Raw genomic sequence first — 19,904 nt, forward strand, 5'->3', positions numbered from 1 at the left:
TCCGTCCCGGCCTTGTCCTTCCAGGGATCTCCTTCCACCGAGGATTCCAGGTCTCCGTCCAGGCCTTGTCCTTCCAGGGATCTCCTTCCTCAGAGGATTCCAGGTCTCTGTCCCGGCCTTGTCCTTCCAGGGATCTCCTTCCTCAGAGGATTCCAGGTCTCCGTCCCGGCCTTGTCCTTCCAGGGATCTCCTTCCTCAGAGGGTTCAGAGGATTCCAGGTCTCCGTCCCGGCCTTGTCCTTCCAGGGATCTCCTTCCTCAGAGGATTCCAGGTCTCCGTCCAGGCCTTGTCCTTCCAGGGATCTCCTTCCTCAGAGGATTCCAGGTCTCTGTCCCGGCCTTGTCCTTCCAGGGATCTCCTTCCTCAGAGGGTTCAAAGGGTTCCAGGTCGTGGGTGGATCTCATATCGCCTGTCAGCTCTTTCTCTTTCACAGCAATTTCTCTCTCTGCCTCACATGCCCAAAAGGATTGGACACCATGCTTACATGACCCTATTTTTATAAAAGTAAACCTCACCAGTTTCTTACATAAGTGGTATACACTATGTTCACTGAAAGGTGACAAAGGACAACTATTGTAAAGTGAATACTATTTAGAGTAAGAATGATTTGAAGTTATTGGGCCAATAAAAACAAGTGTTGTCTTTTCAAGATTCCCACGTCGTCTAACAGTGTTTACTGGTGTTGTACTGTAGGTGTACCAGTCAGACACCTTCTCCCTGCTAGCCCTGAGGGCCCAGTATGCTGTCGCTTTGATGGCCTTGCCAGTTCCTGATTTGTGGGATCAATTCTACCGCAGCAAAAATGTTCTCCACACACAGTAAATCTTCCTCATACTACAGTACCGCAGGCTGTTGGACATAAATGGAACACAGGAACATTGTTCACTAACACTGTTTGCTTCCACTATGACAACGTTTTATTTGATTTGACCGTTTATTTACAATTAACCATTATCCAGTAAATTCAATGGAAACGGTACGACTAGTTGAAGAACATTGTGATTATAGTGTCCCCAAAGAGCGATTGCGTAAGCCACGCTGCACGTCATTTTAAATGGTCACATCCATATTGATCATGCCACACCTACCGAATGTACAGCAGGAGTGTTGATCTGATGAAGGGGGAAGTAAAAGAGCAAGAAAAATATTTACATGTTTTGTCATTTAGCTGACACTCTTATCCAGAGTGATTTACAGTAGTGAGTCCATATATTTTTGTACTGGTCCACCGTGGGGACTGAACCCACAACTCTGGTGTTGCAAGCCCCTTGCTCTACCAGCTGAGAGCCACACGGGACAAACTGGGACATAGGCGTAATGAGTGTCATCCTCCCAGTTGGGCTCTGCAAACTCAGTGGCCATTGATTTAGTACGACCGGGACTGTTGAATTGAATTTATTTGGTGTAAAAAACAAACATATACAACAATATGTACAATGTATTCCCAGAGGATAGCACTTAAAAGTATGAATTAAACCAGCTGTTTCCAAAGTGGTCCTCGATAGGGGAACTATTCTGTGACTGGTGAGCCAAAATAAGCTTTTAAAAATGGCCTTGTTTTTATATGTTAAAAGGACTATATTCTTGGTGTGTTATATGTGCTGTGATAAGGGTTGGCCATTGGGCTATGGTGGATAATTTTAAATTCACTAGTCTCAGAGGATACCAGAAAACTGGAGTAAAAAAATATTGAATTCTATACATTTTTATGAGATGATGTAAATATTGTTGTAAATAAATTACCACATTAACATATCTCTCAAGAAAATACCTCCGGCTGTACAGTATGTTCAGATCGCTACACTGCCGACAGATTGATCTCTACACCCCGGCCAACAGATTGATCTCCACACCCCGGCCAACAGATTGATCTCTACACCCCGGCCAACAGATTGATCTCCACACCCCGGCCAACAGATTGATCTCTACACCCCGGCCAACAGATTGATCTCCACACCCCGGCCAACAGATTGATCTCTACACCCCGGCCAACAGATTGATCTCTACACCCCGGCCAACAGATTGATCTCCACACCCCGGCCAACAGATTGATCTCTACACCCCGGGCAACAGATTGATCTCCACACCCCTGCCAACAGATTGATCTCTACACCCCGGCCAACAGATTGATCTCTACACCCCGGCCAACAGATTGATCTCTACACCCCGGCCCACAGATTGATCTCTACACCCCGGCCCACAGATTGATCTCCACACCCCGGCCAACAGATTGATCTCCACACCCCGGCCCACAGATTGATCTCTACACCCCGGCCAACAGATTGATCTCTACACCCCGGCCAACAGATTTAACATTATTTTTGAGATGTTGAAACAGGCTATAATAGGATTTATTTATTTTTATTTATTTCACCTTTATTTAACCATGTAGGCAAGTTGAGAACAAGTTCTCATTTACAATTGCGACCTTGCCAAGATAAAGCAAAGCAGTTCGACACATACAACAACACAGAGTTACACATGGAGTAAAACAAACATACAGTCAATAATACAGTAGAAAAATAAGTCTATATACAATGTGAGCAAATGAGGTGAGATAAGGGAGGTAAAGGCAAAAAAAAGGCCATGGTGGCAAAGTAAATACAATATAGCAAGTAAAACACTGGAATGGTAGATTTGCAGTGGAAGAATGTGCAAAGTAGAGATAGAAATAATGGGATGAGGAAATTCTGATTGTGAAGCAAATTGGGGTATGATATGTGATCTTACATTTAATTTAATAAATACAAAATCCAGATGTATTTTATTGTATTGTGTGTTGTACGTGCTATATAATGATATTGGTAATATTTATTTATTTAGCTAGCCTGAACAGCCGCTAGTGGTCACTGTTAACCTGTTTATTGACGGTCTGACTATCTTCCGGTTAGGATTATAAACTAAAGATAGAATATAAACTAATTTGACAGTCAATTCCTTCAATCCAGAAAAAAAGTAGCAATCAAATTAATATAGCTTTTCTTTGCAATAAACTACATTTGATTTTATTCCTTGATTTTATTTTATAAAGAATGCTGCGGATTCAGAAATTGGATTTTGATTGGCTTGCCTAGTCAATTGAGCTTGCCAGCTGAATAGGTTTTCACATCTCCTTTCTGCTAGCAGCAGGATATTATGCCGGCAGCACAAACGTGTATTTTATTTCTCAAAATAAGAGTCCCACCTGCAAAGATAAGCTAAACTTTGGAAACATTTTGCACAGCAATGCAACTACCTAGGGAAAATACATATACCAGGATTTATTTAGAAAGTTTACACAAATACTTGTATGTTCAAACCAATGATGTACACTGAACAAAAATATAAACGCAATATGTAAAGTGTTGGTCCCATGTTTCATGAGCTAAAATAAAAGATCTCAGACATTTTCCATATGCACAAAAAGCTTATATCTGTGTACAAATTTGTTTACATTCCTGTTAGTGAGCATTTCTCCTTTGCCAAGATAATCCATCCACCAGGTGTGGCATATCAAGATGCATGATCATAGCATGATCATTACATATGTGCACCTTGTGGTGGGGACAATAAAAGGCCACTCTAAAATTAGCAATTTTGTCACACAACACAATACCACAGATTGAGGGAGCATGCAATTGAGGGATGTTGAGGGAGCATGCAACTGAGGGAGCATGCAATTGACATGATGATTGCAGGAATGTCCACCAGAGCTGTTGCCAGAGAATTTTATGTTAATTTCTCTAACATAAGGCACCTCCAACGTTGTTTTAAAGAATTTGGCAGTACTCTAACCGGCCTCACAACCGCAGACCATGTGTATGGCGTTGTGTGGGCGAGTGGTTTGCTGAAGAGAGTGCCCTATGGTGGCAGTGGGGTTATGGTATGGACAGGCATAAGCTAAGGACAACGAACACAATTGCATTTTATCTATGTAAATTTGAATGCACATACCGTACCATTCATCCACCGACATCACGTAATGTTTCAGCATGATAATGCACAGCCCCATGTCGCAAGGATCTGTACACAATTCCTGGAAGCTGAAAATGTCCCACTTCTCCTATGGCCTGCGTACTCACCAGACATGTCACCTTATTGAGCATGTTTGGGATGATCTGGATGGATGCGTACGACATCGTGTTCCAGTTCCCACCAATATCCAGCACCTTCGCTCAGCCATTGAAAAGAAGTGGGACAACATTCCACAGGCCACAATCAACAGTTTGATCAGCTCTATGTGAAGGAGATGTGTGTCTCTGCATGAAGCAAATGGTGGTCACACCAAATACTGATGGATTTTCTGATCCATGCTCTTACTTTTTTTTTTTGTGTGTCTCTGAGCAACAGATGCATATCTGTATTCCCAGTCATGTGAAATCTCCAGATAAGGGCCTTATTTCAATTGACTGTTTATATTTTTGTTCAGTGTACATATAAAACCCAGATGACGGATTCTATGTATTGGCCAATGAGAGGCTTTGAAGCCACTGGTCGATCATAATGGCACACCCCTGAAGAAGCAGTCCTTCATAGGAATGAATGGAATTCTACATTAGTTCAGTTAAATGTTTCAAGTACAAAATGACATGTATTTAAGTATTTTGTTTTAGTGGGGACAGTAACATTAGTAATCTGTAAAAAAAAAATGATATACTTTAATGAAAATGTTTTTATATATTTTTTTTTAATGTTTAGCTCACAGAAAATAATTTAAAAGCATGCATTAAGGTGTCTGTAATAGAAAACATTAATGAAGAAATTAATAAATTCATTTGCATAGTTTCCTAAATATTTTTACCAATGTTGACAGAGTGCCAAGATGGAAGCGGAGGCTTCAGCATAGTGCCCCCTATAAGTCATCTAGTGCCCCCTATAAGTCATCTAGTGCCCCCTATAAGTCATCTAGTGCCCCCTATCAGTCATCTAGTGCCCCCTATCAGTCGTCTAGTGGCCCCTATAAGTCATCTAGTGCCCCCTATAAGTCATCTAGTGCCCCCTATAAGTCATCTAGTGCCCCCTATAAGTCATCTAGTGCCCCCTATCAGTCATCTAGTGCCCCCTATAAGTCATCTAGTGCCCCCTATCAGTCGTCTAGTGGCCCCTATCAGTCATCTAGTGCCCACTATCAGTCATCTAGTGCCCCCTATCAGTCATCTAGTGCCCCCTATCAGTCATCTAGTGCCCCCTATCAGTCATCTAGTGCCCCCTATAAGTCATCTAGTGCCCCCTATCAGTCATCTAGTGCCCCCTATAAGTCCTCTAGTGCCCCCTATAAGTCATCTAGTGCCCCCTATCAGTCATCTAGTGCCCCCTATAAGTCATCTAGTGCCCCCTATCAGTCGTCTAGTGGCCCCTATCAGTCATCTAGTGCCCCCTATCAGTCATCTAGTGCCCCCTATCAGTCATCTAGTGCCCCCTATCAGTTATCTAGTGCCCCCTATCAGTCATTTAGTGCCCCCTATCAGTCATCTAGTGCCCCCTATCAGTCATCTAGTGCCCCCTAGCAGTCATTTAGTGCCCCCTATCAGTCATTTAGTGCCCCCTATCAGTATTCTAGTGCCCCCTATCAGTCATCTAGTGCCCCCTATCAGTATTCTACTGCCCCTATCAGTATTCTAGTGCCCCCTATCAGTCATCTAGTGCCCCCTATCAGTCATTTAGTGCATTTAGTGTTCAAACCTATTTAAAAGGAGGGGGAGTATGCCATGCAGCTAAATATGTACATGAGTCCCTCTCAAAACCTAAACATGTTTGATTAGTAGAGACCCTACTACTACCTTTTCACCCCACTTTAGCTGAGACAGTAAGGTTTTTCCCCTCTATAGCCAAATATGTAATACAGTGTATAGTGGGGCAATAGTAATGACGTCTTTTTGTAGGCACTAACTCCGTGGTTCGTTGGACAAAACCTATGGGGAAATTAATGTGGGTTTTTTTGGTAGGATTTTTGGATAAACGCCGAACATAAGGTCTGTGGTAAACACAGACTTGGGAAATCTTATACGTTTTGTTCTATGAGATCATCTTCATGAGCTAACGTCACTTTTTGTGCATTTTGAAGCATTTATGGAATCATAAAAAGCACATAATTGCTTCATAATTCATAAAGGTCATATTAACTGATTGACTCTGTAGCGGCACCCACCTGTATATACTGTTATTTTTTACTGCTCCTCTTTATTACTTGTTACTTTTATCTCTTATTCTTATCCGTATTTTTTGAAACTGCATTGTCGGTTAGGGGCTCGTAAGTAAGAATTTCACTGTAAGGTTTACACCTGTTGTATTTGGCGTATGTGACTAATACAATTTGATTTGATATCTCATAGAACAAAACGTATAAGATCTCCCAAGCCTGTGTTAACGTCAGACCTTTCTTTCGCGTTTATCCCAATGTCCTATTCTTTCCCAATTAATTTCCCCCATATGAATGACTGAAAGAACCAGAGGTAACTCCTTTCCAGGTTTTAGGACTACGAGCTGACGAGCTCTATTGCATTGGGGGCAATGGAGGGGGCGAAGTAAAAAGCAATGGAGAGGGCAGAGTAAAAAGCAATGGAGGGGGCGAAGTAAAAAGCAATGGAGAGGGCGAAGTAAAAAGCAATGGAGAGGGCAGAGTAAAAAGCAATGGAGAGGGCAGAGTAAAAAGCAATGGAGAGGGCCGAGTAAAAAGCAATGGAGAGGGCGAAGTAAAAAGCAATGGAGAGGGCCGAGTAAAAAGCAATGGAGAGGGCAGAGTAAAAAACAATGGAGAGGGCGAAGTAAAAAACAATGGAGAGGGCGAAGTAAAAAGCAATGGAGAGGGCGAAGTAAAAAACAATGGAGGGCAGAGTAAAAAACAATGGAGAGGGCAGAGTAAAAAACAATGGAGGGCAGAGTAAAAAACAATGGAGGGCAGAGTAAAAAGCAATGGAGGGCAGAGTAAAAAACAATGGAGAGGGCAGAGTAAAAAACAATGGAGGGCAGAGTAAAAAACAATGGAGGGCAGAGTAAAAAACAATGGAGAGGGCAGAGTAAAAAACAATGGAGGGCAGAGTAAAAAACAATGGAGGGCAGAGTAAAAAACAATGGAGGGCAGAGTAAAAAACAATGGAGAGGGCAGAGTAAAAAACAATGGAGGGCAGAGTAAAAAACAATGGAGGGCAGAGTAAAAAACAATGGAGGGCAGAGTAAAAAACAATGGAGAGGGCCGAGTAAAAAACAATGGAGGGCGGAGTAAAAAACAATGGAGAGGGCCGAGTAAAAAGCAATGGAGGGCGGAGTAAAAAACAATGGAGGGCAGAGTAAAAAACAATGGAGGGCGGAGTAAAAAACAATGGAGAGGGCCGAGTAAAAAGCAATGGAGGGCGGAGTAAAAAACAATGGAGGGCAGAGTAAAAAACAATGGAGGGCAGAGTAAAAAACAATGGAGAGGGCCGAGTAAAAAGCAATGGAGAGGGCAGAGTAAAAAGCAATGGAGGGCAGAGTAAAAAACAATGGAGAGGGCGGAGTAAAAAGCAATGGAGAGGGCAGAGTAAAAAGCAATGGAGAGGGCAGAGTAAAAAGCCAGCAGCAGTCTGTGTGACACAGTCCCCCTAAACAACAAATCATATTTGGTTAGTAGAGACATTACTGAATAATTTCCACCCTACTAGCTGAGACCGATTGTGAGTTTTTTTTTCTCTACAGTACAATATCCTTAACATACCAGTCTTGTATTTTTTTCATTATTGGTCTTAAAAAATAACATTTATTTGTTTTGATAAATTACTTATTGCATTTTATTAGCACAATAAATGTGGCCATTGATTTTTTTTTTAAAGTATATCTTTTGAATCAGTTATAGATGGGTAAGCTGACAACATTACTAAAAGGATGTGCATACTTAAATGGGGCAGAATCATGTGAGTTGTTGTGGTGCTGGTTGACCAGATACACCACATGACCAAATGTATGTGGACAGCTGCTCGTCGAACATCTCATTCCAAAATCATGGCCATGCATACGGAGTTGGTCCCCCGTTTGCTGCTATAACAGCCTTCACTCTTCTGGGAAGGCTTTCCACTAGATGTTGGAACATTTCTGCAGGGACTTAATTCCAATCAGCCACAAGAGCAATATTGAGGTCGGGCACTGATGTTGGGCGATTAGGCCTGGCTTGCAGTCAGCATTCCATTTAATCCCAAAGGTATTCGATGTAGTTGAGGTCAGGGCTCTGTGCAGGCCAGTCAAGTTCTTCCACATTGATCTCGACAAACCATTTCTGTGTGGAAATCGCTTTGTGCACGGGGGCATTGTCATGCTGAAACAGGAAAGGGCCTTCCCCAAACTGTTGCCATAAAGTTGAAAGCACAGAATTGTCTAGAATGTCATTGTATGCTGTAGCACTAAGATTCCCTGCACTGGAACTAAGGGACCTAGCCCGAACAATGAAAAACAGCCCCATTATTCCTCCTCCACCAAACTTTACAGTTGGCACTATGCGCTCGGGCAGGTAGTGTTCTCCTAGCATCCGCCAAACCCAGATTCGTCTGTCGGACTGCCAGATGGTGAAGCGGGATTCATCACACCAGAGAACGCGTTTCCACTGATCCAGAGTCCAATGGCGGTGAGGTTTACACGACCGCAGCTGAGACTTGGCATTGCGCATGATGATCTTAGATTTGTGTGCGGCTGCTCGGCCATGGAAACTAATTTCATGAAGCTCCCGACAAACAGTTATTGTGTGCTGAAGTTGCTTCCAGAGGCAGTTTGGAACTCGGTAGTGAGTGTTGCAACCGAGGACAGATGATTTTTATGCAGTACGTGCTTAAGCACTCGGCGATCCCGTTCTGTGAACTTGTGTGGCCTACCACTTCGTGGCTGAGCCGTTGTTGCTCCTAGACGTTTCCACTTCACAATAACAGCACTTACAGTTGACCAGGCAGCTCTAGCAGTGCAGAAATATGATGAACTGACTTGTTTGGAAAAGTGGCATCCTATGACGGTGCCATGTTGAAAGTCAATGAGCTTTTCTGTACAGGCCATTCTACTGCCAATGTTTGTCTATGGAGATGTATTTATATTTTCAATAAACATTGGAGACCAAATATAGTTTACATGTTGTCAACAATCGAAGCCAACCCCGTCTGTTTGCCACATAGTTGCGTATGCGTCGGTTTTGTTGGTGTTGAAACGTGAGCTTTTAATTTGAAGGTTTTGTCATTACATAGTCACGTGACGTCATCCTGTGTGCTGTTGGCAGAACGAAGATCTGCGAGCAACCCGGCCAACATGGAGAGAAAAGGTAATTGTTATAAAGGCATAAAATACACAATTAATCAGTTTGGTGTTCACATAATATATATTAACAAACGTGATTTTAGTGTCGTATTTAAAGTTACTGTTTATTGTATCGACGTACTCTTATGTACGAAATGTTTTGTGGAATTGCATGTCCCCTAAACTGAACGCCAGGCACGCACTGGCGCAGCTAGCTAATGCTAACTAAGCTAGTACCATCAACCTGACCCCTTAATTACAATCCATTGATTTAATGTCATTGCAAACTATGACAAAGTAATTGAGTAAACGTGGAGGGAGTCATGTATTTGTTTGTGCGATTGGCATTAGCAGATATTCAGTGAGTGGTGGTTGCACGCGAACATCGCAGTTGTCTCTTTTTAAAAGAGGACGTTATTGAATATCTTCAACCAGTAAGGTAGCTCACTTATGTAGCTAATGCGACCACAATTTCATTTGTCTAACAATGTTTCCTGCGACAATATTTAGCTAACAACTGTGGCTAATATTAGCTGGCTAATAATTCATTTGCTAGTTACCTCACAAGCCAGCTTTCAAATGTCGTTGGATATCTAGCAAGCACATAACGTTCCTTCCAGTGAGTCACTACATGGAAACATAGCTAGCTAAATATACTGGTTAACCAGTGAAGTGATGGCTACCTAGATATTGAATACATGTTTTTCATTGCATTAGTTCTAGCTCTTCAAGCGAGGAAGAAGAGGGCAAAAGCGAAGAAGTCCAGCAAGAAGTGAGTCATTCTGCAGTGCACAAACATACTGGTCAACAAACATGTCTTGCTGCGCTACACTTGGCTATATCTAATGACACAGGCATTTGTTTTTACCAAGGCATTGAATTAGCTGGAGGCCCGAGGTCCAGTTTCCGTCGTGTCCTAAAAAGTACTGAATGGGCGTTGTGGTCTGTGACAGTCCCATTACTACTAGACTACACGTGCTGTCTGTTGCTCTCCACTCCAGACTGTACAGCAGACGTTCTGATTTTGCAATAGCCATCCGTTTTCTACCACACACACCATAACACCTAGTTATTTATTTAGGTTGAAGTACAGTTGCTAGTGAAACTCTCCACACCCTTTGCACAGTCTTCACATTTTGCTGCCTTAAAATAAAAAGGGATTACATTCAAATTTTCCCCTATCGATCTACACAACCTATTCCACTTAGAAATACAAAATGATGTATTGATTGTCTTCACATCCCATAGTTAATATTTGGTGAAGCACCTTTTGGCAGCTGTGAATTGTACTGAGTAATAATCTACCGACCTTGCACAACTGTTAGGGCCACATACTGTATATAATTTTTTGGGGTCAAAATTCCTCAAGCTCAGTAAATCTAGTTGGGAATCATTGATGGACAGCAATTGTCAAACGTTGTCTCAGATTTTTTTTTTTAAAGCAGATTTAAATCAGGAAGGAGACTGGACCATTCAGGAACACAACACCTCTTTGAAAGCCATTCTGGTTTGTCTTTGACACAAAAATACAACGTTTTCAGAAGACTGAGGTGTCATGTTACCTGGCCTTTGCTCCTTTCATATTTATTTTGATCATCCTGACAAACTCCCCAATCCCTGCGGGTGATACGCATACCCATAACAGGATGCCGCCACCACAACACTTGAAATTACGAAAGGATCTACATTGCGTTCACTCCACATTACTGGCCAGTATGACAAAGTTGAAAAGGAAGCATGTGTTAAATTCCACTCCAAATCATCCATTCTGTTTGCTAAAAGGCCGTTAAGTAATACTGCAAGACAACACGACAAAGACAGTCACTTTTTGACCTAAATGACAAACTACGGCTTTGGTTCAAATCCAAAGCATCACACAACCGAGTGAAACCCTCTGTAATTTCAAGTGTTGTTGTGGCAGTATTAGGGGTCTGACCGTATAAACAAAATGAATCATTTTACCCCTCACAATTTATATCACTGTGCCGTTATCACAAAAACAGATGATTTTCTGTGTTATAGCCTAACGAGACAATGGTCTATATAGGCCTGGGGGAAGTTGTGTAAAGATACACTCAGCAATATGACGTAGATGCTGACAGAAAACAGAATAGTGGGTGGACTTCTCTGCTGTTTTTGTTTCCCCTGGTTATGCGTGAAGCCAACATTCGCAGATACTGTGTGAGAGTGAAGTATTGCACCTTGCTCATTTCAATATCCTAGCCTATTCATTGATGATAGGCCCTGCATTCCTGAAGTTGTGAGAAATTGCAAACCAAGAAATTGCAAGATACAGCTTTTGATTGTTGATAATGGGCCTAGTGCACGCTTCTGACTGTCTGCATGGTGGCTGACCTGCCTATACTGATAGATGGTGTACAGTTCTGACGGTCTGCCTGCTGGCCGACCTGCCTATACTGATAGATGGTGTACAGTTCTGACGGTCTGCCTGCTGGCCGACCTGCCTATACTGATAGATGGTGTACAGTTCTGACGGTCTGCCTGCTGGCCGACCTGCCTATACTGATAGATGGGCCTAGTGCACGGTTCTGACTGTCTGCATGGTGGCTGACCTGCCTATACTGATAGATGGGCCTAGTGCACGGTTCTGACTGTCTGCATGGTGGCTGACCTGCCTATACTGATAGATAGGCCTAGTGCACGGTTCTGACTGTCTGCATGGTGGCTGATCTGCCTATACTGTGCCCCTCTCCTCAATCTCCGTCCCTCGCTAGCTCGCCATAAAAGATGCAAGTGTTGGTGTTTTTGGAAGTACGGCAACTAATCAGTGTCCTCCGTTCCAAAAATACTGACTCTTAGGAGTCGATTCCTTGCGGAATTGGGAGTCAAGGAATCAATTATTTTGGAGTCGACTCTCCACCACTACGCCATAGTTGTTGACAGTTGGGAAAATGGCAGAGAGGGGCCCGGGTAAGAGTTAAGAAAACCTGCCTCGGTTTTCTGAAAATATAATTCTGGTCTACTTTTCTTTTTTCAGTGAGAACTTGTAGTCCTAAAAAAACGGAAATTAGTTACCTCTGGTTTGTTCAGCCATTCATATGAGTAAGAATACGGTGTTGGGATAAATGCTGAAATGAAGGTCTGAGGTTATCCTCGGCTGATGAGATTTTATACATTTTGTTCTGATTATATAAATAATTTAACATGATTTATGAAGCCTTTTTTTTTTTTTTTTGCTTCTCTTTGTTACCTAAATGCTTCAAAATTCACAGTGATGTTAGCTGATAGAACAAAATGAAATAAGTTCTCCTATGCTTGTGTTTACCACAGACCTTATTTTCAGTGTTTATAAAAAATAAAAACTTTCCCTGTAGGCTGTGACCAACGAACTATGACAAAGTTGTTGCCCACAAAAAGACACCATTACCATTTCTCTCTTACATGCCAAAGACACAGCCTACACCTCTCCTCTTTCAGAGGGGTTGATGGTTCCTGTTTTCATGACACTGACCAGGTGAAAGCTATGATCCCTTATTGATGTCACTTGTTAAATCCACTTCAATCAGTGTAGATGAAGGGGAGGAGACAGGTTAAATAAAGATTTTTAAGCTTTGAGATTGTCTGTGTGTGCCATTCAGAGGGGGGGGGGGGGGGGGGGGGGGGGTTAGTAGGTGCCAGGCGGTTTGTGTCAAGAACTGCAACACTGCTGGGTTTTTTATGCTCAACAGTTTCCTGTCTGTATCAAGCATGGTCCACCGCCCAAAGGATATCCAGCCAACTTGACATAACTGTGGGAAGCATTGGAGACAACATGGGCCAGTATCCCTGTGGAACGCTATCGACACCTTGTAGAGTGCATGCCCCGATGAATTGGGGCTGTTCTGGGGGCAAAAGGGGGTGCAACCCAATATTAAGGCGGTTTTCTTAATATTTTGTACACCGTGTATGTGATGTCATAGAAAATGCAGCGCATGGTTTGTGGGAAGTTTCTAGAAAGACTTTGAATGATACCTGTCCTTTTGGTTACCAAAGCAGCAGTTGATTCATTATAGGCTTTGACTGTTTGAACTATATGCCCTCTGGCTAATTTATTCTCTGTAGGCAGAAGGAAAGCAGCGTATCTGGAAATGTCATGAGCTAAAAATATCAATATTTACATAGTGACATCACACCTGTATGTGGTTGTGACTCCACGGCACGCCCAAGGCAGATATGGACGTCTGAAACCGTACAGCAGGGCTACTCCTGGGGGTCTGAATCCATACAGCAGGGCTACTCCTGGTGGTCTGAATCCATACAGCAGGGCTACTCCTGGGGGTCTGAATCCATACAGCAGGGCTACTCCTGGCCGTCTGAATCCATACAGCAGGGCTACTCCTGGCCGTCTGAATCCATACAGCAGGGCTAGTCCTGGGCGTCTGAATCCATACAGCGGGGCTAGTCCTGGGGGTCTGAATCCATACAGCGGGGCTACTCCTGGGCGTCTGAATCCATACAGCGGGGCTACTCCTGGGCGTCTGAATCCATACAGCAGGGCTACTCCTGGGCGTCTGAATCCATACAGCGGGGCTACTCCTGGGGGACTGAATCCATACAGCGGGGCTACTCCTGGGGGTCTGAATCCATACAGCGGGGCTACTCCTGGGGGTCTGAATCCATACAGCGGGGCTACTCCTGGGGGTATGAATCCATACAGCGGGGCTACTCCTGGGGGTATGAATCCATACAGCGGGGCTACTCCTGGGGGTATGAATCCATACAGCGGGGCTAGTCCTGGGGGTCTGAATCCATACAGCGGGGCTAGTCCTGGGGGTCTGAATCCATACAGCGGGGCTAGTCCTGGGGGTCTGAATCCATACAGCGGGGCTAGTCCTGGGGGTCTGAATCCATACAGCGGGGCTAGTCCTGGGGGTCTGAATCCATACAGCGGGGCTAGTCCTGGGGGTCTGAATCCATACAGCGGGGCTACTCCTGGGGGTCTGAAACAGTACAGCGGGGCTACTCCTGGGCGTCTGAATCCATACAGCGGGGCTACTCCTGGGGGTCTGAATCCATACAGCGGGGCTAGTCCTGGGGGTCTGAATCCATACAGCGGGGCTACTCCTGGGGGTCTGAATCCATACAGCGGGGCTACTCCTTGGGGTATGAATCCATACAGCGGGGCTACTCCTTGGGGTATGAATCCATACAGCGGGGCTACTCCTTGGGGTATGAATCCATACAGCGGGGCTACTCCTGGGGGTATGAATCCATACAGCGGGGCTACTCCTGGGGGTATGAATCCATACAGCGGGGCTACTCCTGGGGGTATGAATCCATACAGCGGGGCTACTCCTGGGGGTATGAATCCATACAGCGGGGCTACTCCTGGGCGTATGAATCCATACAGCGGGGCTACTCCTGGGCGTATGAATCCATACAGCGGGGCTACTCCTGGGCGTATGAATCCATACTGCGGGGCTACTCCTGGGCGTATGAATCCATACTGCGGGGCTACTCCTGGGCGTCTGAATCCATACAGCGGGGATACTCCTGGGCGTCTGAATCCATACAGCGGGGCTACTCCTGGGCGTCTGAATCCATACAGCGGGGCTACTCCTGGGCGTCTGAATCCATACAGCGGGGCTACTCCTGGGCGTCTGAATCCATACAGCGGGGCTACTCCTGGGCGTCTGAATCCATACAGCGGGGCTACTCCTGGGGGTCTGAATCCATACAGCGGGGCTACTCCTGGGCGTCTGAATCCATACAGCGGGGCTACTCCTGGGGGTATGAATCCATACAGCGGGGCTAGTCCTGGGGGTCTGAATCCATACAGCGGGGCTAGTCCTGGGGGTCTGAATCCATACAGCGGGGCTAGTCCTGGGGGTCTGAATCCATACAGCGGGGCTAGTCCTGGGGGTCTGAATCCATACAGCGGGGCTAGTCCTGGGGGTCTGAATCCATACAGCGGGGCTACTCCTGGGGGTCTGAATCCATACAGCAGGGCTACTCCTGGGCGTCTGAATGCACTTGTTTTTTTGTTTCCATCTGACAGTTACTTGTACTCAGTTAATTTGTTAATTGGTGTCCCAGGTCTACAGTAAATCAGTACCTAATTATATATCACAAGATATAAAGCCGGCAGAAGTAACTGGGTCAGATTATCCCCGTTACGGCAGGTACACAGTTTAGTACACATGTTGGTGACTCTTGGCCCTGTCCAGAATGACATTATACCTCAAGTAATCCTATAACACTCATTTTGAATATTGTGAATGATGTACAGTATTTTAGTTCATCCTGTTTAGGGTTGCGAAGGGTCGTAAACCTTCCGGTAAATTTGTGGTATTTTTCCGGGAGTTTTCCTTGGGAAGTTAAGCCCGGGATTTTGGGGAATTTTGCTTAAATTCATTAAAAAAATGATCTTAACAGTGAACCTTTTTTGTGGGATACGCATAAGGCAATTCTAGGTCTTGTGACATATTTTGGTTAAACTATCCCCAATTCAATGGAATTGCAACCCTCTGCATGCACAGTGCATTCTTCCATCACATGTGCAGTGCACTCTCATCACATGTACAGATGTTTTTGAGCCCACACTACTACACTGTCTGAGCCAAGGACTACATGCTTTCTGGTAAGTTTTGATTACAATACTGGGTGGGGTGAATATATTTTATGTGACATACAGTATTTTTTGTTAACTAGTAAATAGTAGCCTACAGCAAAGTGTGTTTAAATCCTTTCTAACTTGTTGATAATTTCTGCTAGTTAGTTTTTGCTACAATGTGGGGTTTAGCTTGCTTGAGCCTGCTAACTGAGTGTTAATTCGCCTGTTCCCATACATGTTTCATTTTAAAACATTTATCTTGCAAAGGAGTTTAATCTAACTGCTTAACTATTTATCTGTACATGGAATTGTGTGTGTGTATATATATATATATATTTATTTTTTACTAATTTGTTTCTAATCCTTACAGGAAAATGCCACGGGGACTATCTGATGTGTGGAGACATTTCACTGCAGCTAATGTAGAAGGAAAAGCTGTGGACATTTGCAAATACTGTGCCAAATCATATGTGAAGAATGCAACAAAGATGCAGAATCATCTGGTCAAGTGAATAAAGTTCCCTCATCGCTCACAATAAGCAACCTCTGACAAAAGTCCCTCTACTTCTATTCGAGGTGAAAATGAGCATCCCGTCTGGTGCAGAGATCAACAAGGCCTATGGCGTCATCACTACCATGTCTCTCCACCTTGGCCTGGATGAGGGCAAGGTTCTTGGCAGTCTGGCGAAGTACACTTCCAAGCAAGGGCTTTGGGATGGAGATGCAATATGGCAGTCGTGCCAACATCTCATCCTCCTGGTGGAAGGGACTTTGTGGATCTGAGGCTCTATCCCCTGTTCCCTCCATCCTCCAAATCCCACCAACATCAGCCGCCTCAGTGCAACTAGTCCTTGTTTGGGAACACACACACACCAAAGCATGCAACAGGCTGACCAATAAAAGGGTTGAAAAATTGGTGGCCATCTGGGCAAATTTGAGGCTTTTGAGCCTGACAACGAGCCATCCTCAACAAGGTTGGAAAGTGACAGTGAAGATGAGGCCTCAGTCTGATGTTCAAGAGCTGGACATTGAGGAGGTCCAGGGAGAAGACATGGAAGCCTGAGAGGAAGACAACCAAAGCTTTACTTTCTAGACTATCATTTTACAGATGTAGAGTCGTGGCCAAAAGTTTTGAGAATGACACAAATATTAATTTTCACTAAGTTTGCTGCTTCAGTGTCTTTAGATATTTTTGTCAGATGTTACTATGGAATACTGAAGTATAATTACAAGCAGTTCATAAGTGTCAAAGGCTTTTATTGACAATTACATGAAGTTGATGCAAAGAGTCAATATTTGCAGTGTTGACCCTTCTTTTTCAAAACCTCTGCAATCTGCCCTAGCATGCTGTCAATTAACTTCTGGGCCACATCCTGACTGATGGCAGCCCATTCTTGCATAATCAATGCTTGGAGTTTGTCAGAATTTGTGGGGTTTTGTTTGTCCACCCGCCTCTTGAGGATTGACCACGTTCTCAATGGGATTAAGGTCTGGGGAGTTTCCTGGCCATGGACCCAAAATATCGATGTTTTGTTCCCTGAGCCACTTAGTTATCACTTTGACTTATGGCAAGGTGCTCCATCATGCTGGAAAAAGCATTGTTCGTCACCAAACTGTTCCTGGATGGTTGGGTGAGGTTGTTCTCGGATGATGTGTTGGTACCATTCTTTACTGTTGGCATGACACCGGACTGATGGTAGCTTGTCTTCTCCGGACAAGCTTTTTTCCGGATGCCGCAAACAGTCGGAAAGGGGATTCATCAGAGTATTATTTTACCCCAGTCCTCAGCAGTCCAATCCCTGTACCTTTTGCAGAATATCAGTTTGTCCCTGATGTTTTTCCTGGAGAGAAGTGGCTTCTTTGCTGCCCTTGACACCAGGCCATCCTCAAAGTCTTCGCCTCACTGTGCGTGCAGATGCACTCACACCTGCCTGCTGCTATTCCTGAGCAAGCTCTGTACTGGTGGTGCCCCGATCCCGCAGCTGAATCAACTTTAGGAGACGGTCCTGGCGCTTACTGGACTTTCTTGGGCGCCCTGAAGCCTTCTTCACAACAATTGAACCGCTCTCCTTGAAGTTCTTGATGATCCGATAAATGGTTGATTTAGGTGCAATCTTACTGGCAGCAATATCCTTGTCTGTGAAGCCCTTTTTGTGCAAAGCAATGATGATGGCACGTGTTTCCTTGCAAGTAACCATGGATAACAGAGGAAGAGCAATGATTCCAAGCACCACCCTCCTTTTGAAGCTTCCAGTCTGTTATTTGAACTCAATCAGCATGACAGAGTGATCTCCAGCCTTGTCCTCATCAACACTCACACCTGTGTTAAAGAGAGAATCACTGACATGATGTCAGCTGGTCCTTTTGTGGCAGGGCTGAAATGCAGTGGAAATGTTTTTTGGGGGGATTCAGTTCATTTGCATGGCAAAGAGGGACTTTGCAATTAATTTCAATGAATCTGATCACTCTTCATAACATTCTGGAGTATATGCAAATTACCATCATACAAACTGAGGCAGCAGACTTTGTGGAAATTAATATTTGTTTAATTCTCAACTTTTGGCCACGACTATGTTAAATGTTTTGGGGAGATGCGATGGATCATTCAATATTCCCTTTTGTTCAGTGAAATCATCCCATGTGAAGAGTCAACTCATTTAATTAGTTCAATTCGTAACTAAATGATATATATATTTTTCTATTGGAATGATATAATCATTTGCAATTGTCTACTTATTATAAGGTAAAAGGTTTATGTTTCTGTCTCCATATGATAAATATATCCAATGCAAAAAAGCTAAATTTTAAATGGTATTAATATTAATTTGCATATATTCCTGTTAATTACCACGGAAAGTTTCCACCTCCAGAATGTTCCCCAAAATGTGCAACCCTAGTCCTGTTATAGAAAAGATTAAGATTGTTGTGGTTGAACCCCAACAGCCGAGCCGACCCACACTATGCCATCACACATGGCAGACGTCCTATGTTATGTAATGCCTATCTGCTGTGCTGCTATATTTATAACAGCAGGAGAACGATGAGGTTCTCAGCACGGGTTAACTGAAGCGTGACATTATGGATGGTGGAAATGCCCTGCCAATTAAGGCATTATCAGAGCTTATGGCAGTTTCTGCTAAAGAACAACGGTCTCTGCACCCAGAACAACACAGCCTAGTCTCTGCACCCAGAACAACACAGCCTAGTCTCTGCACCCAGAACAACACAGCCTAGTCTCTGCACCCAGAACAACACAGCCTAGTCTCTGCACCCAGAACAACACAGCCTAGTCTCTGCACCCAGAACAACACAGCCTAGTCTCTGCACCCAGAACAACACAGCCTAGTCTCTGCACCCAGAACAACACAGCCTAGTCTCTGCACCCAGAACAACACAGCCTAGTCTCTGCACCCAGAACAACACAGCCTGGTCTCTGCACCCAGAACAACACAGCCTAGTCTCTGCACCCAGAACAACACAGCCTAGTCTCTGCACCCAGAACAACACAGCCTAGTCTCTGCACCCAGAACAACACAGCCTAGTCTCTGCACCCAGAACAACACAGCCTGGTCTCTGCACCCAGAACAACACAGCCTGGTCTCTGCACCCAGAACAACACAGCCTAGTCTCTGCACCCAGAACAACACAGCCTAGTCTCTGCACCCAGAACAACACAGCCTAGTCTCTGCACCCAGAACAACACAGCCTAGTCTCTGCACCCAGAACAACACAGCCTGGTCTCTGCACCCAGAACAACACAGCCTAGTCTCTGCACCCAGAACAACACAGCCTGGTCTCTGCACCCAGAACAACACAGCCTAGTCTCTGCACCCAGATCAACACAGCCTAGTCTCTGCACCCAGATCAACACAGCCTAGTCTCTGCACCCAGAACAACACAGCCTAGTCTCTGCACCCAGATCCAAATATTGTCACGAGACTTCACATTAGCCTAGATACGCAAAGAGTTTTGACAAATCATTTTTGTATTTTTCTAACAATGGTTTTCCTCACTGGAGTCACCCTATGTATGTGAATAACTTGAGTTTATTTCTAGAGCAGTAAGGCAGTTAGCTGGCTGTCACACTGCTTCGAGATGTCTTGGATGGAAAGGGCAACAGTCCTGTATC

General features: G+C 44.2%; 1 protein-coding gene across 2 annotated transcripts in view; it reads left to right on the forward strand.

Annotated features, from left to right (window-relative positions):
• Nucleotides 1-9,193: 9,193 nt before the first annotated feature.
• Nucleotides 9,194-19,904, forward strand: part of LOC120040731 (SRSF protein kinase 1-like) — a 33,607-nt gene continuing 22,896 nt past the window's right edge. For both annotated transcript variants that reach the window (XM_038985777.1, XM_038985778.1), the window contains exons 1-2: nucleotides 9,194-9,247; nucleotides 9,940-9,994. In XM_038985777.1, coding sequence (XP_038841705.1) covers nucleotides 9,235-9,247; nucleotides 9,940-9,994 — 68 coding nt within the window. In that variant the 5' untranslated portion in view covers nucleotides 9,194-9,234. The remainder of the gene's footprint in view (nucleotides 9,248-9,939; nucleotides 9,995-19,904) is intronic.

Source organism: Salvelinus namaycush, unplaced genomic scaffold, assembly GCF_016432855.1.
Source record: "Salvelinus namaycush isolate Seneca unplaced genomic scaffold, SaNama_1.0 Scaffold377, whole genome shotgun sequence".
Lineage (NCBI taxonomy): Eukaryota > Metazoa > Chordata > Actinopteri > Salmoniformes > Salmonidae > Salvelinus > Salvelinus namaycush.